This window comes from Pseudorasbora parva, chromosome 17 (assembly GCF_024679245.1).
Source record: "Pseudorasbora parva isolate DD20220531a chromosome 17, ASM2467924v1, whole genome shotgun sequence".
Lineage (NCBI taxonomy): Eukaryota > Metazoa > Chordata > Actinopteri > Cypriniformes > Gobionidae > Pseudorasbora > Pseudorasbora parva.
The window spans coordinates 15,099,021-15,123,762 of NC_090188.1; the positions used below are offsets into that span (position 1 = coordinate 15,099,021).

General features: G+C 37.2%; 1 protein-coding gene across 2 annotated transcripts in view; it reads left to right on the forward strand.

The window, feature by feature from the left end:
- Positions 1 to 24,742, forward strand: part of atrnl1a (attractin-like 1a) — a 324,662-nt gene that overhangs the window by 181,088 nt on the left and 118,832 nt on the right. For both annotated transcript variants that reach the window (XM_067421822.1, XM_067421823.1), the window contains 2 exons: positions 1,958 to 2,019; positions 15,329 to 15,407. In XM_067421822.1, the coding sequence (XP_067277923.1) occupies positions 1,958 to 2,019; positions 15,329 to 15,407 (141 nt within the window). The remainder of the gene's footprint in view (positions 1 to 1,957; positions 2,020 to 15,328; positions 15,408 to 24,742) is intronic.

Genomic DNA, 24,742 nt, shown 5'->3' on the forward strand with positions numbered 1-24,742 from the left:
ATGAAAATATTTTATTTGCTTAACCATGTGTATATATTTTAATCCATAGTCAAAATAATCATGTGCACTTTCTTTCCCATGCGCAGCCACATAGTAAACACTCCTGAAAAAAAAAAAAAAAAAATGACAGCCCAACAGCTTTACTCCCCCATAATTATTCATTCAATAAAACATGCAAATTTAAAATGCATCACCATAACTATTCATACACTGTAAAAAAAATTCAGGTCTCCAATTGAAAATTTTCAAGTGATTGATCACCTCTAAATTTTTCAGTTGGCCGAATTGAATTTCTGTGAATTAAATTGCATCAATTTACAGAATTTAAATTCGGACAACTGAAAAATTGATAAATTCACAGAATTTCAATTCTGCAAACTGAAAAATGTAGATGTGTAAAAACTCTAGTTTGTGTAATAATAACATTTATAAATACTCAAACGCATATGTGAACTCCACGAAATGGACGTTACTTCTGAAATAAGAAAACAAATGTAGAACGGACCTGATTTCATCATTAGGAATTGATTAGATCATAACAATGGAATGTTGGAATGGCAATTTGTAGTTAGTTGTGGAGGATGCATAGTCCCACCATCCACCAAGCCTTACGTCATTAAGAGAACAGATGCCGCTTCGAGGGGGAGGGGAGAATCATGTTTGACAAAAGTCCCTTTCAAGGAAAGTCTGTTCACTTGGCGGCCATATTTGCAACGTATTTGTACTTGGACAGTACACTTTTCAATTAATTAAATTAATTAGAAAATATTTCGGTTTATAACGGGTCTGCTTTTCACCTTATTGATGTACAGGAATTCGCTTGCGAGTAAAAATTCCTCGATTAAAGTCAGCTGCCTCCATAATAATCTTCTGATATGTGCAGCACAATCAAGTGGAAATCGTGAGTGAAGGCGAGCGAGGGAGTGGGGAGGGGAACAATTGTGCCATGGCAAGGTACAATACAAGGCAACCGTGTCTAGTGTGAGTACGCCCTAGTCTTCGAGCAGTTACTACAGCCACGGCGCGTTACAGTTATTGGAAATTAAATATTAATAATGCTTATTATGAAGTAAATCTTTTAGTTTTTTTGCATTGTTAAATTGATCTAAGAATATATTTTTATTACAATGCAATCATAGTTTTAATATAGAGCGAAATTTGAGTATAATAACAACTTAGCAAATATTGTACTAACAGTTATTTCTATTGGCTTAGTGTTTTAGTAATGATATATTTTACTTTATAATTAGCTTGCTGTTAATTGCTTTCCAACATGTGGATTATAATATTCCATAATGTGGATAATTGCAACAATATTTTTAAATACTTTTATAATATTTAAGATTGGGGAATGAACTTGAGATAATATGTGTTGGGAAAATTCATGCTGCTTGATTTTTAAGAAACCTTGCCAAGTTGTAGAAATAAATAGGCCATGAATATGTAATAAAACTACTTACATGTCAAGTAAAAATTATTTTGATTAGATGCATTTATTAGTCTACAGAAAGTTTGCCGAGAACGGTGTTCAAGTTAAATTAGATCAACAACATGAACACTTTATTAATTTATGTCAAGTTTATTATAGGCCATCTGTTTTTCAGAAAGCTTTTAGACATGATTCAACAGTAGTTTATTTTTTTTGTCACCTAGCCCAGTATTCATATTGGGTTCCTTTTTCCCTTTAAATTTGAAGCCATTTGGTGATTAAAACCTTTATTGAATTAAGTGCATTTGAAATGCACTGTAAACCAATGTTTTGTTGGTTACACAAACCACATGTTTTCTATTATTTTTAACATGACCATAAGGCTGTCAAGAGAATGCAAAACTGGTTTGACAATATTGTATGTCTCATTTTAATTTGGGCATCCTTCAGTAATGGTTAGTTTTATTTGCTATTTGCAGCAATAATGTAATTATGATCTAATATCTCTAACACCTTCTTTTTTTATAGATATCCTTCTCTCAGCACAGCAGCATCATGGATTTGGTGCAGTTCTTTGTCACGTTTTTCAGGTATGCATACTTAATTCATTTAAATTAAATGTTTGGTGTAGTTAAACAGGATAATATTTTTGAATAAATTAAACATTTCCTTATTCTTTAATATGCATTGAGTTCTAGCTCTTGGAATTTAGTGAGAAAATGAAAGCTGGCTGTTGAATAAGCATGATAAGTGTTATTGTGTTGGCTATGATGAAGCTAAATACTGCCACTCTGGTTGTCTCCAAAAATGAATGCATTTCATGTTGTTTTAAAACATGATTATAAAGGACAAATTTTTGCGATCGAAAACAGCCGTGTGTTTGATTTTTGAAATGTGCTTGATTTTTGAATATCATCCTTGAAAATGCTTGAATTTTTTTCTAAGAACGTCTTAATTTAAAGCAACAACAACAACCGAAAAATAAACTCTAAAGAATACAATTTCATGTCATGCATACAACATTGTGCCCTATTTTAACGATCTGAAACGCAAGTGTCAAAGCGCGAAGCGCAAGTAACTTTGTGGGCGGGTCTCGGCGCTGTTGCTATTTTCCCTGCGGGATAAATGGCTCTTGCGCCCGAAGCAAATCTAAAATGGGTTGGTCTGAAGTAGCTTAATTATTCATAGGTGTGGTTTGGGCGTAACGTGAATAAACCAATCAGAGCGTCATCTAACATTCCCTTTAAAAGCAGATGCGCAAGTTCCATTATGGATTGCTATTATTATGGCGTATTTACCAGGCGCACGCCAGGAGCGGTTCACAGCCGAAGAGACTGAGGAGTTCTTGTAAGAGCAGCCCTTACGAAACAAAAATATATTGCAGTAGCTATATTGGAAAATTTCATGCAATATATTCACATATATGGGAATTAATATTTATATTTTTCAATATATTGCAATATATTGAAAGCAGCAATCATTTGTATATTTTGCAATATATTACATGAATATATAATATATTTTATAATACCATCAATATATTATTCCATATATTTACAATATATTAAAATATATTTCAAGTAATATATTGGTAAATATATTTTCCTTTTGTAAGGGAGTGAAAGACAGAGAAGTTGTGTTGTATGGGGATGGGAGAAACCCACCCAAAATAGTGTCGGTTAAACAGTTTTTTCAGTTTTTTTTTATTGTAAAAAATTATGATTTGCAAAAATAACTGTTGCATCTGTGTAGATTACATGAGCAAAGTGTATGCGCCTTGTGCACGTGTTATGGTCAAGCATGCGCCCTTAAAATAGCTTAATGAACAACGCTCCACTGACTTTAGACTAGGTTTTTTTTGGTCAGTGGCGCAATTGTTTAATGGAAGAGCAAAATAGCACCAGGGATTGTTTGCGCTGGAACACGACTCCTTTTTTGCGCTGAACCGCCCAGGGAGCGCAAGTTCATTCACTAGTTTAGCGACATCCTTCTGTGGAGGGAAAAGCGCGGGGGTGCAAAATAGGAATGACACGTGTGTCGGTGTACAAAGTCACTTGCGCTGGGTGCAAGATAGGGCCCATTGTATTACTCAAGATAGAATTGCGCATGAAAATAGCATCTGCATGTCTTCAAAAGTTTAATGTGGATTCAGAATTTTTAAAGGGTACATAACACACACAGTTTCTGCCAGTCTCGTGTTAATCTCGAGTACCTGTAGAGTCGTATTGCATTCTTTATATCTCAGAAGAGTTTTTAGTTTTTTTTTTTTATATATATCTATAAAAGACAGATACGCTGTACCCATTCTTTCTGAAAACATCCTAGATTGTGGAGGAAAGCAGTGGGCGGAGCTAAAGAGTCACACACACACACACGTAATACATCATCACATTATCCCTGGATAACTTGCGATTCACCACCAGAAGAGATGTTTTATAGTTCATTTTTGTTTTTAAATATTAAACAAATTTCACACCCGCCTATTGCTATAAATTAACTGTTTTCATTCTCATTTAAAATGTTGTATTTAAGGGTGAACCTGCACTACTTTAATTTGACTCTTAAACTGCAGCCTGAACCATATGCACATTTCTTATAGGTGATGGAAATCATCCATTTATGTGACAGCACAAGATTGTAATATATGTGTTCAGAAATGCCATGCTTGTTGTACATCTGGACAGTCAAATTGCAGAGCTGAGTGACCACAGTTGTGTTGAAAGTGCCTCAAAGTGCAGCAAAATAATTACATGCCACCTACTCTGTATAAATAATAACATGCCGCCTGCTCCAGTATGTATAAATATTGAAGCTCGCGCTAGACTGTCGGCCGCCTCTGTATTGTGTTCTGTGGGGTTTTAAACTGTCAGGTCAACACAAATATCATGTAACGTCATTCCAACCTTTACATATCAATTTGTTTATCAGAGAAAAACAGTATGTCGTTTTGAATAAACTAATTTATGGGTAAACTGTTATGGTTTAGCCATGCCGTTTTTTTTATTAGAATCATTTTGCTTATTTGATACACAGCTTTATTGGGTTTATTAATGGAATGTGCTGGAAAATGCCCCACCACACTGTAACTTTGACACTGGCCATTTATCTTGTATGTATCCGTATTTGTGTGGAGTAATTTCCAGGGGATATGATTGTGTGAGGGTGTGTGCCCTGACATTCGCAAAGGTTGAGGTCATGGCAACAGGGAAGCAGTGTTTGCTATACAGATTCTTGAATTTATTATCCAGTATGAATAGCGAAAACACTTTTTTGTTGTTTTGCAATTATGGGAATGGGAGTGTGTTGATAGATATCAAAGTTGAAGCTAGAGGCTGTAGGGCTTTGTTGTTTGGTGTGCATTTATTCTTCTGCAGGCGAGGGACACATCTGATGTAATTCATCATGGCATTTGAGGGAGATTGGTGTATATACTTTATATCCCTCCCCTTTTATATCTCTTTTTCTCACTCCTCCTCTCATATCTTCTGGCTGTGGATTCACAGTTCTGGTTCTCTGTTTGGAGTTCAAGCCAAGTGCCTTCAAAGCCGAAGTTCAGTCAAATGCCTGACTGTTTTACAATGCTAAAACAGACATCAAGCTCTTTAGAAAATATTCTGTTGTGGTAAATAAGTAGAGTATGCTGCATTTGCAAACTTAAGTTATTTCAATTACACGGATGAATAATAGTCTTTGTATGTGAAACAGAAGTAAGTATCATTGAGTATTGATTTGGCGCTTTGTCATTTTCCTCTGTACTTTGTGTCTGTGACTTGGATGACAGTTTTTTTTTTTGGTGTATGAATGTTTAGGTTTTCTGAGGAAAAGAAATGAGAATTTTACTTTCAATAGAACTGAACCAAGTGTCCAGAAAAATGTAAAATACAAAATATAGATAAATACAATTATTGTGGGTATTTTGGTGACTTTTTTCAGGATTAAAGGGATAGTTCACCCAGACATTTAAATTAGACCATCAAGCCTCAAGCCTGGGTGTATATGGCATTCTTCTTTCAGACGAATACAATCGTTACAATCACGGGTTTGCAATACAATACTCGTACAATCGAGTTATGTAAAAAAAAAAAAAAATTATATATTTATATATATATATATATATATATATATATATATATATATATATATATATATATATATATGTGTGTGTGTGTGTGTGTGTGTGTGTGTGTGTGTGTGTGTGTGTGTGTGTGTGTGTGTGTGTGTGTGTGTGTGTGTGTGTGTGTGTGTGTGTGTGTGTGTGTGTGTGTGTGTATATATATATTTTTTTTTTAATTCCTGGCTCTTCCAATCATTATAATGGAAGTAAATGGCAGCCCAAATTTTTAAGCACAAAAAAGTGTATCCATCCATTAAAAAAGTAATCTACACGCTCCGGGGGTTAATAAAGGCCTTCTGAAGCGAATCGATGTGTTTGTGTGAGAAAAATATCCATATTTAACACATTATAAAGTAAAATATCTAGCTTCCGGCAAAATGCCTTCTGTATTCAGCTTACGAAAAAGCAGAAATCATGCAAAGCGTGACGTCGGACACTGCTTATGCATTTTGAACGGCAAGCTTCGAATGTTGGGCTGCCATTTACTGCCATTATAAAGCTTGAATAAGCCAGGACATTTTTTTATATAACTCCGATTTTATTTGAAAGAAGGTGACTTAATGTGACTACATAATTTAAATTTTTGGTTGAACTATCCCTTCAAGAAGATAATTTATGTACAGTCTAGTGTCAAGTAAAGAGAAAAACTGTGTATAATATGAATATAATGTGAAATTGCCTCTGCATTAATTTAACTGAATATTCATAGCCTCTAGTACTGCTAGAAAAGTAAGCACACATTCCCTTTGTGTGTTTTTTTTTTTTTTTGCTTCTGAAGCATTTTCTTTGTCTGGATGTCAGAGTAACCGTGTAACTCTGACTCCCTAACCTGATTGGCTGTCAGGAAGATGGATATACCACCGTGCACCAGACACGCTAAAGAGGTAAACAAACACTTCTCTAGCGGAACAAAAGTGGACCTGGTAAACTACTTACAGAGATTAAAGGCAATTATATTTCATATCAACTTCATTCTGCATTCACAATGTGTTTAAGTCGGATGTGGGATAGCCCTACTTGATTTTTTTGCTCTTTATTTATAAAAGTGTTTTCATTGCTTGCTGAGCAGTTGTTTGTCTTAAGAGAGTTGTCCCAGCTATCTCATTTTAGAGGATTAAAAATGTTCTGCAAGTTAATAAATTGTCATTTACAGTGTTTTGCACTCAGTATCTGCAAACATTTGCCTAAACAAGTCTGATTATCATTTGATGTAGCATCAAGTAATGCAAATGTGACTGATAGCTGCATTTTATTTGCTTAAAATTGAATGTTTATCCTAATCTTTGTTTATCTCATTAGGTGCCGCCAATTGAGTTTTGCGGTAAACAACTTTTGGAAGTTGGAAGTCAGACTTAAAGTGATGTTTTATAGAATGCTGAAGTCTTAAAACCTTGAACTTCTCGTCTCAATTGGTTTTATAACTGGGCTTTTGGTTAAATGCTTGAAATAAGGTTTGTGGTTAACACAAGATATTTTCACATTTTATTCTGTGAAGTAAACTACACCAGTAAAGCTCCATTCATGTTTATTTATTTATTTGGCTTTTTAGCTTCTTACTTTTTTGACTTCTTACTATTTTAGCTTGCATTATTTTGATGAACAAAATGTGGTAGAATCATGCACTTTTGCTGGTCACAGGGGTTATTTTCTACAAAGGCTAATGTAATAATCCTATCGGATTTATGTTGAGGGATCCATGGTGATGCTAACTTCCTTGTTAGCCTACAAAATTACGTCATCCCAGCAGCTATTTCAAGGTGCTCACAAATATATTATAGTATGTTTGCAGAGATTTTGGAAACATGCTTGTCAATATATCAGCCTCAATGCAATGATACGATGCCTTACCTGCCTGCCAACATATGTATTTCCATACCTCCGCGCACCCTGGTCACGCAGACATTACACGTCATCAGCGTTTTTTGGTTCTTTGACAGGACATTTTTTTGGTCCTGTGACTTCCACAGAAGATATATGTACATGTTGTAATATTTAGACCACTTCTATTATTGATTGCTATCGAAGAGAGTTTCAACCAGTATAACAAAAAGTGTTTATAAAACTAATTGCCTACCCTACCTTTAGTAAAAACTTGGTGGAAGAATAAAATTATATTAAAGTAAGTATTTTTTCCCTCTCCATCATTCATCTATTTGATTAGCATATTACCTCCAGCTCTTAACATAATCTTAATTAGAAGTGTTTTTCTTAAAATCTTGCTAAAATTTCAGAACACCCTCCTGAGAGACTGTAGGCTGCAAGCCTCAAGCAAGTAGATGGATATTTATCTATTTTCTGTTTCATCTAGCTTTGATAAAGTTGATGAGCTTTTTAATCAGACTGTAAACTCTGCTGTCTGTCATGCTCATCCCAGAGGGTTTAAAAAAAAAAAGTATTTAATCCATTCAAATATTTGTCTTTCTAAACAAAGAGACTGTTACACAGATAAGGTAGAAAACGTATTCATAAAAATAAAGCCAATTAAAATAAATGGTACAATGGGAATAAAATAACAATACATAGTGTGTGTATGTTTAGAAGAAACCTTTTTAGACATACAGTAACTGGTGTGTACTTTAAGCAAAGTCTGTACTTTTGAAAAGATAGGTGTTTCGCTGTAGCCCCTCATTAGCTTTGAAAAGGCCTTTTGAATATGTTTTCTTTGAAGAGTTATTTCTTTTTTGCTGTCTCTGCTCTCTTAGAGCTCCTATAAATGAGCAAGAAAAACAGTAACAATTAAAGACCGCTTAAGCCTTTCACCCACTCCTCCAGCTAATTGGTGACACCACAATTCGGTTTAGCCCAATTACACACACTCTTTCTCTCTCTATGTTGATTAACATTCATCCACCTCTCTTTTTTTCCTCCTGCTTTCCGTTAGTACTGAAGTCATCTACCGGGCTGAAGCGTTGAGTAAGCGTGCTCATATCACCACTGATGTTATTAACGTCCTGAATGCCTGTGCTTCACTGGATGGCGACTGGAGGCAATTCATTTGACTCGTGTAACTGACTAAAGCTCGTTCTCTCCCACTCCTGATTTGGGTGTAATGGGGCTTTTGTCCTCTGTACCTATTAGAGCGAGTGAATACAAGATTACACATTATTGTGACTCATAAACATAAGCAGGACCGGGTGGGATGACAAATAGATACAGAAAGTGACAGTGATGGTGTGCGTGTTTATATCCTCAGCTCAGGTTGTCTGTATTGATTGTGAAATCCTTGTTGGCTGTTTGCTCTCTGGGGCAGCTTTGGTAGATTGGCTCACCTTATTCATCCTTTAGAGTCTTGTTGCTACCTGCAAAGATCAATATTACAAGTAGACCGCACACTACAAAATTTGATTTACACAAAGCATTTTTTTATTCACTTGTAATATATATATAACTTTTTTAATTATATATAATTATATAAAGTCATCTGCCACTTTATTAGATACACCTATTCAACTGCTCATTAATGCAACTATCTAATCTGCCAATCACATGGCAGCAGCTCAGTGCATTTAGGCATGTATACATGGAATCTGTTTAAACTAAGCATCCGAGTGACTTTAAACGCGGCATGGTTGTTGGTGCCAAACAGGCTGAAATATTTCAGAAACTGCTGATCTATTGGCTCAGAGGACACAGATCAAAAATATTTATAGAAGAGTTACCCTTCTATACTTAAACTTTTTTTTAATTATTCTGTTTGGGTGAAAGGTGTATGGTGTATTATAAAAAACTAAAGTAAACTAGCCAGAAAATATGATAAACTTTCTTTTAGTTTATGTAATTAATACACAGTGGGGTTGGGTAACAAAACCATACTTATATAACCGGTATGCAACCGGACTGACACTAGAATGCGGAAATCTTAAAGGTGCTGTATGTATGTTTTTCTCTTTACTAAAGCATACAATTAGCATAAAAATGCCATAATATGCTTGCAGATATGTAGGAAACATGCCAAATTCACCTACTTGTTCCCTTTCAGTCGGTCACGTTCGACGTACTTCGGAGGTCACCGACAAATTGGGATCACTTCAGGGAGCCCTATCAGCTTCGTAATATAGAGAACAGTCAAATGAACATTGGCATGCTTGATTTGCATATCGCACTCTGCCCTGAGGTGCTGTTATAAAGCAGAAGCGATCACCACGCACTGTTGTCATTAACTTCGGAGCCGAACGGCATTGATGGAGCATTTTGACTGCCTAATAACTCAGCCTAATAATAAAAAGTGAGAGAGTGTGCCATTGGGGACCATTCTTGTGCTGGACAGACGGCACAAAACAGCGCGACTGCATGCTCACTGCTGCATTAAAACCTAAGTGCTGTTTTCACAGCAAACACTGAGCGGTACGTAACTGTTGGTTCGGAGGGCGTTTCCCCTTTTCCTTCGAGAGCAGATACAGGCCGCACTACGTCTTCCTTGGGTGCTTCAGCACTAAAAGAGCGGTTTCCTCACAAAAACAGCAACACGGGTGACGCTGCATATTTTTGAAGATGTCATTCCACCCGTGCGTTTCTGGATAAACATGACTATCTCTGTGCTTAGGTCGAGACTCACCGAGAAGACCCCCAAAGATGTTCAGTCAGTGAACATCCTACAAGATGGGTTGGAGAGAAAGCTGTCTCCCTCCACCCTCAAAGTTTATGTTGCCGCTATCACCGCTAATGATTTGGTAGGTGGAACGTTCTTAGGGAAGCACAACCTGATCGTCAGGTTCCTGAGGGGGGCGAGGAGACTAAATCCGCCTTGCCCTCCCTCTATACCCCCTTAGGACCAGTCTCTGGTGCTGACCGCACTGCAGAGACCTCCCTTTGAGCCTTTGCAGTCAGCAGAGTTAAAAATCCTGTCTCTGAAGACAGTGCTCCTGACTGCATTGGCCTCTATCAAGAGGGTAGGGGACCTGTAGGCATTTTCGGTTGAAGAATCGTGCCTGGAATTCGGGCCAGACAACTCTCACGTGATCCTGAGACCCCTGCCTGGATATGTGCCCAAGGTTCCCACCACTCCCTTCCGGGACCAGGTAGTTAGGCTGCAAACGCTGCCTTCGGAGGAGGCAGACCCAGCCCTGACTTTTCTCTGTCCCATCCGTGCCCTACGGACTTGCGTGGACAGAACTCAAAACTTTAGGACCTTAGAGGAGCTATTCATCTGTTACGGAGTCCAGCAGAAGGGAAAGGCTGTCTCTAAGCAGAGGATGGCTCACTGGATAGTGCATGCCATCGTCTTGGCGTATGAATCCCAAGATGTGCCCTGCCCGCTCGGGGTTAGAGCCGACTACACTAGGGGTGTGGCCTTTTCCTGGGTGCTGGCTCATGGTGACACCCAACACGTCTGCTAGATTTTATAGCCTACGTGTACAGCCAGTATCTTTCCGTGTGCTCACTTCCGATAGTCAGTAACACCGAAGTGCCCATTCTAGTGTCGGCTTGCTGCACCACTACCTTCCCCATGGAATGGATTCATGTGCTTATATTCTCCAACAGTCAGACGTGACGGCAGTCAGATGTGGTGGAGTGTCTTACGCCAGGTCTAACTCTCGTATGCATTGGTGGAACTTGTAGGCTTGGTTCCATATGTTGTGACCCCCACGACGGTCCCATATGTGTATTCTCCACGGTAGTGCTCCCTATGGCGAGCCCGTGTCTTTCCATTGGTAGAGGCCGCTCTGCCGTCTCAGTATGGTGTGTTCCTCCGCTTACACTCTGCCGTTTCAGTGTACTGTTGTACTGCCCACAGTCAGTGAGTACGTGTATTCTTCACATGGTAACTCCCTCTGGCACGATGTGAATTTCCCCGCCCGGAACAGGTTGGGTCTAAGGGGTTCTGGCAGGGAGCTGGAAGTGGTAGTAGCTGTGGCGTTTTCCAAAGGGATCCCAATTCGTCTGTGACGTCCAACATACATTGAACGTGACTGACTGAAAGGGAACGTCTTGGAGGGAACGGAGACGTATATCCTGTCGCAACAGTTGCTGTACCATCACTGCAGGCCGAGTCACTAGTTAGTTTCCTCAGTGAAAAAAAACAGTGTGTGGCAATCGCTTCTGCTTTATACCTGTGCTTCAAGGCGGGAAGCAATATGCAAATCATGCACGCCAATGTTCATTGGCCTGTTCTCTATATCTCGAAGCTGATAGGGCTCCCTGAAGTTCTGAAACTTACAGGATATTCTTATATTACCATGACCTTTTATATATCAAAAGCTGAAAATTCATCACCCCTTTAATATTTAGCCAGATCAAATATTTATATTTTATATTTAACTAGATCAAAATCAAGTGTGCATTTTTGTCAGTTTGCTTACACTGTACCAATGCTTCCAGAGTGAATACACTTGCGTATCTGCAGCTGCACTGACAATGTATTTATGTTGACATGCGGCGTAAAACGGCCATAAGTTAGCAATATGTACCTTCTAGGGGTAGATAAGTTACAAAGTTGCCATTGATGTGCTGACTAAAAAGGTACAACAGCACATTTTTTTTCTGACAAGGTACAAATCACTGGTGAAATGTCCACTGAATGGTCAGCCTCGTTTTATTTAATATGCTGTCTACTCTCAATCAGGACGTTCGTCATACCACTTAAAAGAATGTGCTTTTATAACTTTCTCAATGAAAGTGCTCTGGCATTATTGGGCCTCGTTCTCCATCCATTATAACTATTATCCAGCTCGTTAGGAATTAATTGCCCTCATCATTAATAGATTTAATAAGGGACCTCTGACTTGTGCTGATTGGGTTTTGAAATATGGTAAATGAAATGGTTGAAAAGGGAGTTTCAGGCTCTTGCATTACCTCAACTACACTATGATGATTAGTCCAGTGCTAATTTTAGCCTTTGCACAGCTTCAAATCTAATGAGCTAGTCCCTTTTATATATGGTGCTTATGCATAGAGACTGGAGAGAACAATTTTAGAGCCCAAAATGTACCCAAATTGTGCCCTTGCAGTAAGGTTTAAACCCTTCCCATGGTGCAAATTTCAAATCCGCGATCCTATAACAGCCCATATACTTATATTATACATTCCATATTTTTGCAGAGCCTCACAAAGCCTCAGATTGTCTAATTTGAGATTGAACATTCTTCCTCTAGGCAGTGTCTCTGTGGAGTTGACGGTATGTATTTGTAATAATGCTGGCTGAATGGAGGCTCTGTTTGAATGTGAATGATGGGTAGATGACATTGTCCCCAGATGCCCCCTGTTCCTCTGATGTCCATGTCAGTATAACTCTTTGTTTAGCTCCACCTATTTGTGTTCTGTTAATTTTTAGGCTGTAATGAAGTGTGTCATTACAAAAAAAATGGCAGTTAAAAATGCTTTGCAAAGAAATTGTTGCATGATTGGTAGAAATAGTAATATGAGTAATATTTTTCTTAACGTTTCTACAATGCACTACGATACTGTGAATTTGCTAGTGCCTTTGCTGGGATGTGAATTGGTAGTTGTTAACATTTAAAGGGGTCATAACATCAATAAAAAAAATTGCCTTGATCTTTTGACATATAACAGGTATTTACTTTAAATTGTCACACAGTCAAATAAATTTGCATTTGCCGGCCTCCAGAGCAAGACATTACCAAATAGATTTACATCATGGCACCATAGGTCCCATACACTGGCATTCAGTCGCCTAATAGCTGCCTACACCGGAGACGAATATAGCTTTAAGAGCAAATAGAGTCCATTATAACCACTGACGTGGCCTACACTGGATACAGTACACAGATTCAAGCTCACATTCTGATGTACTCCACCTGCTTCAGTCTGCAGACAAGAGGACAGTAATGTTTGCTTTGAAACATCCTGTTTAAACAGCTCATTTGCTAATTTATTCAAGAATACCAATATCAGGAACATATGGATAGTTTCATTTTAATCGTGTCAGGGGATTATGTGTGTGGAGAATTTGACTGCAGATTGTTTTCAAACGAGGCACAGTGTAATAGAGAGTTCACAAAGAAACGTTTGGTTGTTGATACCGTTTTCTATGCAATGACTTTAGTCAATCATAACAGTTGCCATTTATTGAAAAGCCTTAAAGGAGCTGCCCCATTAAATCTGATAATTTCAGACATAGGGTAAAAATGAGAGTTGAAAATAATCATTTGCACATATTTATTTGTTTATTTGTGCAACAAAAATGCATGTACTTTAGTGTATTAAACAAATCTATCCATACCACGACCCCTTTAAATTTGTTTAAAAAATAAAAATGAAAGAAATATTGATACAAAATTACACAAATATAGTTCTGCCAGAATAAACACCAATATTGATATTTTTATTTTATTTGTTATTTATTGATGATTAATGATTAATAATTTTGCGTGGCTCACATTCTAAAGAAACGTTACAGTACATAAACACAATTTTATCAAAGCAGTTTTGTTAAATCAAACACTTTTAATAGGATAGTTCACCAAAAAAAAAAAAAATTCTGTCATTAATTACTCAGCCTCATGTTGTTCCAAACCCGTAAAACCTTTGTTCATCTTCGGAACACAAATGAATACATATTTTTAATGAAATCCGAGAGCTTTCTGACCCCTCCATAGACAGCCATTTAATTAACACTTTCAAGACCTAGAAAGGTAGTAAAAACTTTGTTAAAATAGTCCATGAGACTTCAACCTGGTTCAACCTTAATTTTTTGAAGCGGTGAGAATACTTTTTTATTATAAGAAAAATAATGACTTTTTTCACCAATTTCATTCTGGCCTTTGCCAGTCTCCTGTGCTGTTTACGTAGAGTCTCGCATATGCGTCGTGGTGCTCACATGAATGGCATCAGCTGCTGTAGATCTCGAGAGCGCTGCGCTGTTTACAATATAAGGCTAGACCGAAATTGTTAGTTAAAGCCGTTATTTTTTGTTTCTCGTCGAATCATAAAATTAAGGTTGAACCGCTAGTCTCATGGACTATTTTAACAAAATGTTTTACCTACATTTTTGTACCTTGAAAGAGTTAATTAAATAGCTGTCTGTGGAGGGGTCAGAGAACTCTCAGTTCTTATCAAACATATCTTCCTTTGTGTTCCGACGATGAACGAATGTCTTATGGATTTAGAACGGTATGAGGGTGAGTAATTAATAACAGAATTTACATTTCTGAGTGATCTAATCTTTTAAAGGTGATTGCCTTCATTTGTTTTGTGTGCGTGTGTGTGATGCTCAGTCCTCCCATGTTGCAGGCACACAGACATTTGTTCACCAGTGCTTTATCATACTTCAGCAGCAGGTGCTGGCCGTGAACCGAGGATAAAAAAATAAAAACACTACAACAACAACTAAATTGATTGTGTATGACCACCAAATATTTTCCCCTTTACTATAGTCCAGTGCATTTGTCACTTTCTGTCAATTGTAAGTAAAACACAAAGAAGGATTTCTGCTTTTATATGTGCTTTCACACCAACCAAGTTCTACTCAAGGTAGACATTCTATAACATCACACTTCGTCTAGATTGATCAAAATAGCCATTGAGCAGTCAGCGTATGTGTGCGAGAGGAAATCAGACCTGTTGGAGTGCATATGTGCTTGTTTTTCACTGCACCGGACGGTATTGCGTAAATGATTGACATAACAGTCTGTTCCACACGGCATTGATTTTTTTCATGCTGGATGAACTTGTTTATCATTGATTGTGTGATTGAAATACAAATATGTAACAGCTGTCCTCAGTCCAACCTAGAAGGTTAGTGGAATGTTATCCACAATTGCAATTACAAACTCATGAATCTTATTTGATTGACTGATTTATTGATTTTCCATGTGTCTTGTCTCCAGCTGTTTCCTGTCCCTGCTGCTGGTTGCTGCTGTGGTTTGGAAAGTCAAACAGACGTGCTGGGCATCACGCAGGAGAGAGGTAGTAACATCTGCACAATAGCACTTCCTGTGCTCATCGACATGTCCATACCTGAATTGGTTATTGCCTGTGGTTTCTATATATGTTCGTCATGATTTCAGGTTTAAAGCTGAAGTGTTTAATACCATGGCTCAATTAATAGCACAAGTTTGCGATTTGTGAAACCAGTGAAGGGCTTTAATGTGTTCGAGTGCCCATATGCATTTGCATTTACAGGTGTATTAACTAGGATGTTATTGCTTTTACCATCTGTGAATCCCATGATGCTCCTGGGTGTGGTTGATCTTTGTAAACCATCTTATGACTTTAATCTCATTATAGTTTATGAAACTTACTGTCAAGCAGTGTTACTGTGCTCAGATGGGAGGCCACTGGGTAAAGTTGCTCATTTTATAACACGTTCCTCCCGGTGTCTGATGGGTGTGTAAATGTCACTCGCATGCCAGCCGAACTGCCTATTTTAATGAGAGAGGCGCAACAATAAACATCGCCATTTTCCTTCATTACCCATCTTCACAAACCAATTAACCCTGATGGGGCTCATGTTAAAGGGATGGATTAGTGTGATTTATCTGTTTAAAAGCCCCAACAGATGCCACCTTCTCTCTCAGCTCTCGCTTACTTTCTCTCTTTTTATTTCTTAATTTGTATGCATTTTAAAGGGTTACGTAAATGCAAATAGGAATTTGCAAACGAGTTGTCATTGAGCGTTTCATAATCAATACAATAATCGAGGCCACTGTAATTGAAAGCATGTTGAGAGGCGTAAGTGTGGGTTTATCAGAGTTAAATGCGTGCTGTTTTCAGCGATGGCTGTCACAGTTGCTGTTTTCCTTTTCATCAAATATCTACTTGTAGAACACGCATTTATATAATGGAGTAGTTTAGACTAAATGAAAAACAAGCATTGCATTTCAGTCAGTGCCCACAAATAAGTTTTGATCAGAGAAATAGAAGCATAATGTGATTTGATAGGAAAGCTATAGTAAATTCTGAATGAATTCAGTGTTGTACTTCATTGTGGGGTTTGGCATGAGAACCCGAGTACTCCGCAGTGACAGCCCTCATCATAAAAACAATACAACATTTCAAAACACTTCACACCATTTGAAATCCAGTAGCTGCTATACAGTACATGTCAAAAATATTTTCAAAATATATATTTTTTATTTTTTTGTACACTTTGGTGGCACCTTGCAAGTTGTTTCTTCTGACAGCAATTTGTGTCAACACTCTTCATAGTGACTTTCAGTTCAGGTCAGCGCTAAATGGTCTGAGCTGTAATACAGGATGTTCACACAGGGCACATTCTTCCTTGCAGAGAGCTAGATGAAGCACAACTTAATGGAACAGAATGCATGGGTTTTGAGACTTTTATATATATTTTTTGAAAAGTGCTTTGTCAAAGTGCTCCTTTCAACTTGACAGCACTTTAAAAATGCAACGTTTGTGGTGCAAGGTGCCAAATAAATTCAGTGAGATGTGATGCAATGGCCAAATGTGGCCACATGGCACAGATTTATTTGTAGCTGGGTTGTGCACCATTCACAATTCAATGGACTCTTCTTTCCTCAGGCAACCATGGTTTCACTAAATAATCACTGAAATAATACAGCATCTCTGGATCTAAAAAAAGCTATGAAGCAGAAACAAGTGATAGAAGCATTGCTTACACACATAATCGAACACAATCCTCGAACATTCAACAGAATATAAATTAAAACTATCGAATGTTACTGAATGAAATGTCAAACCCACAAAGACATATAAGACTTGAAGCTTTGGGGGTGTTGATGAACTTGATGTTGTCCATCTATGTTTTGGTCATTGTTCTGAATCCGACAAAGTCTTTTACAAAAAATGTGTTATTGTTGTGGGGTTTTTTGGGTGTGTGAAAATTAGCCACATTCAAATGTTGATTAAAAAAAAGCTTGAAGCTATGATGAAACATTACAGTAAAACTAATGAAACTGAATGAAATAAGCATAATTTTTAAGTAGAAAAGGAAGTTTTGACAAGACCAACTTTGAATGTTGAAAATATTACCTATAGAAGTTTGTACTTTTTTTTAAATATTTAACACCAGTTATAAACCAATGTGGAAGAATACTTACTTTCATTGCGTTTCTCACAATGCCGGTTAAAATACTTGAATTGTAATTCAGTACATTTATGTAATTCAAGTTCCTGTGGATGTGGCCAGTTAAATAAAATAAAATAAATCACAGTCTTCAATTCTAAATTTTGCACTTCAACTCTGCAGCATATTTTGAATGATTATGATGGATACAATATTGGACCCAATATTGGGGCGCAGAGTTGAATTGGTTAAAGCAACTGCAATATTAAAAGAATAGTTCAGCCAAAAATGAAAATTACCCCATTATTTACTCACCCTCAAGCCATCCTAGATGTATATGACATTCTTCTTTAAGACAAATATAATAGGAGATATATTAAAGAATATCCTGGCTCTTCCTAGCTTTATAATGGAAGTACATTGCAGCCCAAAATTGAAAGCTCAAAAAATCATATCCATCCATTATAAAAGTAATTCACACAGATCTGGGTGGTTAATAAAATCCTTCTGAAGCAAATCAATACACCTTCCGTAGTTAACTTGGGCAGAAAGGGTAATGCCTCTCGCAGTTCAAAATGCTTACGCTATTACGCTTTTTTTTTTTCAAGTGGAATACAGAAGGCTGCCGGAAGCTAGATATTTTTCTTTATAAAGTTTTAAATATGGCTATTTTTCTTTCACAAACCCATCGATTCGCTTCTGGAATTCTATAGCATTCTATAGTAAATAGTATTCTTACAGTGGAAGCTGTACGTGTTTGTTTGTGTGTGCATTGTGTATTTTTCTGTGTCCGGATCTTAGTTAGCTGATATGTCCACATTATTTATGTCACATATCAGCCAAGCCCTGCTGTTGCTGCTGTAGTTCCACCGGACCTCTTTCTGCTGCACACATCCACAGTCATATTTCACATGCCGCCCAACACAACAGAGCTCAGGTGTCAGGCAGTGATGATGTCAGATCCAGCAGTATCTGTCCCACACCGCTGCAGTCACATCCGTAAACAGCCAAGACGTTTTTGGCCGGCTGTAGCATCTGATAAAGATCTGGTACCACGGACATTATCTCTGACGTGCTTTTATGGTTATGTGGAGTCTGATAAGTTGTGATCTCACAGAAGTTTTATGGACAGCCGCATCACTCCACTCCCCACTGCTGCTTAATTGTGTTGCCTCATTGTCAAGCCTCATTGCTGACAGCGGCTATCTTGTGATTTGCCACGTTAGATACTTTAAGCCCGCCATTGCAGCCTCTTCATCACTCCCTCTCTCCGAAGCCATCAAGTGGGAAATTAACAATGCAAATCAATGGAGCTGAATGGTGTATTTTTTATGATCCTCTCTCTCTGATGTATTTAGAGCATGAATGATTATTTCGGAGATAGATTACGGACGGACGGCGCCGTGAGCACTCAGGGAATCAGTCAATATCCTCAAATGGGCCTAATTCATTATTTCGTTCCTCCTTCTTTTTCTAAAGTGCAAAACATTGAGGGGGAGGGTGGGATTTTCATTTCATTCCACCAAATGTAATATAATTTCTCTGCAGCTGCGATCAAGGGGATATCGGTCTCAGTCTGCCTGCACACGAATGGAAGTAATATATAGAGTAGCTGCGCGGTGGAAATGTTTATTTATTTATTTTACGTTGGCACTTAAAATCCATAAAATTCCCAGGGGGATAAATTCCATGCTGATTCCTCATCCGAAAAAGGGAGAAATAATGTAATCTCTCCAGTATAGTTAATTATGGATCATAACCGAGAGTGTGGAAAACAAATTTAGAACTGGGTTTATGATAATTACTCTCTCAACAATAATTTCTGGATATGAGATCAAACAATCAAAACCACTTTGAAATTCTAATGATGATGCACAAGACGTCTTGTACAGATGTCTATGAATCTCCTAATAGGGTCTCCCCCCAGCAGACAGGGATTTAGCCGTATTTTGACAACTAACCTCATTAAGTTTTGCTGTTGTCTTGCCATAAATGTATAAATAAACAAAAAAAGACCCTGCGTATTTAACTTTGTCCTGCTTTTTTTAAACTCTATAATTCATGCGTTGGTTAATACATGCTGTCAGTGGCCCAGACAAACATGGTGAAAACTGAACAGCAAGTGAAGTGATTGTTAAATATACTTAGCCTGGTCATATTAAACATATACTGTATTTTCTAGATGAATCTAGAGTGCTAGAGCCACCCTCCACCACCGAATGAGGATTATTCCCAGTTGCCTTCTTGTCGCCTGTTCAGTTGTAAACACACTGCGTCCCCTGTCAGCCAGATGTTGGCTAATTTTATCATTTGACGGTGGCTCATTCCTCGATGATCATCCAAACCCCTACACGCCTGCACAAAGTACAATGAATTGATGCTAATTTATGAAATACCAGGTTGTTTTGTGTCTTGAAGTGGGTGTGTTTATTTGACCTTTCTGCCACAATATGGTAATTAGTATAATTCCCTGTTACAGGAATTAATTATTTTTAACAAGATAGTCTTATTTACTTCAGACATGGTTTAGCATATATTTAGGGGTCTTTATTTATTTTAAATGATCTTCATTATTAAATATTTAGAAGTTGTGATAAAATGATGATGATGATGATGATGATGATGATGATGATGATGATGATGATGATGATGATGATGATGATTGTGTTGAATACAAATTAGTTTGCTTGTTTGTTTTTGGTCCGAATAGTGAACAGCGAGGTGATCTTTGACTCTGTTTATCTATGAAGCCAGGCTTTATCTGGCCTTTTACACAGTGTAAATATCATCTCGTATCGCATTAATTCACCTAAAGCATAGCTTCATGACTTTGAATTTCATTATTATTCAGTTTTGTAATGAATTTCTCAGAAAATGCTAATCTCTCCGCAATGTTTTTTATCCTGAAAAGGCACACATAAGCCATCTCAAATATTAACCTTGTAATATCTGATTGAATAGCAAAGCACTGATTGAGTGTCACTGTACACATTTGCGAAAACTTTGACTCAAGGTTATATAAGGTCTTAAAAGATGGTCATCTCTATTAGCTGAAATGAGGATGTTGAAGTCTCAATATTGCTACATACAGAGGCAGCTGCTCTTTACAGTGTTTGGCTAACAGTGCCATGCTATCAGCTCGGAGCAGGTGAGCGTCTTTATCATCTAAGGCTAGATTAGCTCGAAGGTCTGCTTTTCAGAGGCGTCTTAAACACCAACATCAATCTTCAAAGCTCACCCTCTGCTTTTAGCTCCCAGGGACAAGACAAGGACTCTCCTGAGAATGCCTCAAAATGGTGTCCGAGATCTTTTAAGCACAGGTGTGGGTGCCTGTGTTGAATTTAATGTGACTTTTTATTAAGGCTGTTTTGATAAACAGAATATAGATCCAAATTAAAATCGGTAATTTTACACTATGTACTATTAGTAATTTAAAAATGTATTAATTGATAATATAATATAATACACTATAATATAATACACTGCACAAAATAAGGGAACACTTAAATCACACATAGTATCTCTATGAATTTATTTGTATAAATTCTATAATTTTAGAACAAAATCATGTGACAATAGTCAATGGAACCTAAAATCATCAACACACTTAAGGCTTGATTTAAAAGCATTATAAAAAAAACTCACAGCACCTCATAATGTAAGTCAGTAGTATGTAATTTAAGTTAACACAACAACGTCTGGGCATACTCCTGATGAGATGTCCCAGAGGTTCTCAATTGGATTCAGGTCTAGGGAATGTGAGGCCCAGTTAATGGCTTCAATGACTTCATCATCTAAAAACTGCCTTGACACTCTAGCCACATGAGGCCAGGCATCATCATTCAGCAGGAGGAACCCAGGACCCACTGCACCATTTTAATGTTTGACAGCGGCTCTGAGGATTTCATCCCAGTACCTAACAGCAGTAAGGGAACCATTGGCTAGCACATGGTTGTCTGTGCAACCCTCCAGGGATATTCCTCCCCATACTATTACTGACGCACCACCAAGCTTTTCATGCTGGATGATCTTGCACGCAGCATAATGTTCCCCACGACATATCCAGACTCTTTTACATCCGTGAAGACAACGGGGTGGCAATGGCAGACTTGCCATTTGTGGTGTTCTCTGGCCCTCATGCCACCTTCATAAAATCTGTTTATGACATTTTGATCAGAAACATGTACACAAGTATCTTGCTAAAGGTAATTTTGTAGTGTACTTCTGGTAGTGCTCCTCCTGTTTCTCCTCACACAAAGGAGCCAATACTGGAGTAAATACTGGTCTTTCTACTGGGTTGTTGCCCTTCTATGTTCCTGTCCAGCTCTCCTCATGTAACCGCCTGTCTCCCGGTTTCTCCTCCATGCTCTTGAAACTGCTGGGAGACATACCAAACCTCCTTGCGATGTATGGATTTGCCATCCTGGAGGAGCAGAACTGCCTTTGCAACCTGATTGGCTTGCAGGTACTGCCTCGTGCTTAAGGCAGTATTAAGGACACTAAAAAAACAAATCTGTCAGGAAGAATAAGGAGAGAACCATTGTATATGGCCCTTTTGGGGGGGGGGGGGGGGTCATACTGTTGCCTCTCCTTTACACTTGTTATGACTTTCATTTGCACCAAAGCAGTTGAAACTACTTGAAACTTATGCTTATTAATTGGACAGATCAATATCCCTGAAGTTAAATTGACTTGGTGTTATACTGTGATGTGTTCCCTTAATTTTTTTGGAGCAGTATATAATATAATAATATAATATAATTCACTATATAGTTTTTAAGAAGAAGTCCATTTTGTTGCTTTTTCTTGCCTCTTATGCAATGTCATGATTTTGTCGCACTTCCCTTTAGGCATAATAGGCACATCTTATTTAGCAAATATCTACTTATTTCCTTTTATTCTCAGCCTCCTTAACCTGACAAAGAATTTGCAGATGACGAAGAGAAGACTTAGACAGAAGAGGGGAACAGAGCTGTCTGCTCAATTACACGTTTGCTTACTGAGCAGTATAAACGTTAGCCTGCTCTCAGTCAGCATAGAGCACTGCAGATTCAAAGAAACAAAAGAGTCATCGATAAAAAATTTAAATGTTGTGTTTGCCCCAATTGAATAATTTTCAGCATCACCATGCACTGTCAGTGGTTTAGAAACAATCTATAATAGATAAAATGCTTCCGACAAAACAGCAGTCACCATCGCAACAGGATGGATGCACTTCTCAAAGACTCAAAACAAGTTTGACATTTTTAACCAATTTTCCCATTCATAATTAATTAATGTTATTAACATATACATTACCATTTAAAAGTTTCTGGGTTGTTACGATTAAATGCTTTTAAAAGAAGTCTCTTATTCTCACACAAAAGCCTAATTTATTTGATTTAAAAAATGCCGTAAAAAATAAAAATATTATTACAATTTAAAATAACTGTTTTCTATTTAATATATTTTAAAATGTCATTTATTGTAATTTATATATATATAATTTTGAATTTCCTTCAGACATCATTCTAATACGCAGATTTTTTTATAATATGATTTTTTTCCCGGATATTTGATGCATAAAAACAAAAGAACGTTATTTGAAATTGAATCTTTTTTTAACACTACACATGTTTACTGTCACATTTGTCCTTGCTGAATAAAATATTTATTTCTTATTATATAAATCTTATTGATTCTATCACATCCTAGTTTTTGTTATATTTCTAAATAAAAGTAATATTTTTACTTTTATGGTTACTTTTTAGATAACTGTTATAATCTCAGACAGGTTTGTTAAATAGTTTGCCAGGTCTACTTAGGTGGCAAACCTACTTAAAGAGGTTGTTCCACATTATTAAGTCACAGTTCTCATGCAATATGGGGAGGATAAAAGATCTTTCTGAAGATGAAAAGCATGAAATGATGCAAAGTTATGCAAAAGGCATGAAAACAACTAATATTGTGTGAAATCTGGAGATTATCAAAGGAGATTTGTGAGTAATTAACTCTGATAAAGGTTTAAGGAAAGTCTCTGTCAAAAATGTGTATTGTTTTTAAAGGATAGCTATAAAAAAAGCAATTCTTTCGCAACAAACTGGTATTTGAAGCTGCTCTTGTCTCTGGAGTCTCGACAACCTCACAAAGCTCACAAAGAGAAACGTTTACAATGGGTTTAGAGATTCATTTTTAAATAGTTTTATTCGCTGACAAATGCTGTACTACAATGGATGGTCCAGATGGATGGATTTCTGTTAGACAGCGGCCACTACATTCCAACAAGCCTGCAATGTCAGCAATAAGCTGGCTGGTGATGATTTGTGCTGGAATATTAAGAAGTGAGATGGAAAGTCCCTTTAGGGTCTCTGAGGTTGTCAAAATGACTTCTACAAGATATGTGGAGTTTATAACTGACCAATTTCTGCTATGGTATAAAATAAAAAAGAAAGATAGTGCCTTCTGAAATAAAAGGATTTTCCTTCAGGACAATGCACTATCCTATGCTGCAAAAAAACACCACAGCAATAAAACTGTTTGAAAATGAAATTTCTACACCCACTGTAAACGTTTCTCTTTGTGAGCTTCGGTTAGAGGTGGCTGAAATGCAACTTTACGCACCATTTCATGCTTTTTTTATCTTCAGAAAGATCTTTCTTATTCCCCATATAGCACGAGAACTGTGACTTGCTTTATAATGTGGAACAACCACTTTAAGTAGGGTTTCTATTTACCTAAGTAGACCTGGCAAACTATTTAACAAACCTGTCTGAGATTGATACCAGTTATCTAAAAAGATATAAAGAAATAAAACAAACACTTTCTTTGAAAAACTAAATTCTGAATGTGTATTGTATTGAAATCCTACTGATATGTCACTAGCATAATAATTAGTAACAGTGTATGGGGTGATTCCCCCAGAAACTGTTTCTTCAAGCCTGTTATAGCAACACTTGTGCAACTAGTTCAAAAAAAAATTCTGAGCAGTGGCAGATGAGGGTGTTCTGGAAACCTGTTCAAAAATATAATTTCTGTCAGGACCGCTATCGTCAAAGATGATAGATGATTAGCATATAGTTTAGATTGGCGCTATGGTTTTGTTCTGGGCAAGAACTCCCTGTGCATTCATGCAGCCTAGCATGGATAAGAGCAGGGGAAGCAGTGATAAACCCCCCGAGAGTAAACAGAACAGAACCAATGATGTATTGCAGATAGCATTAATGTCAATATTAAAATGTACAACCTAATTCGGGAATTTATTTTATTATCAGTTGTT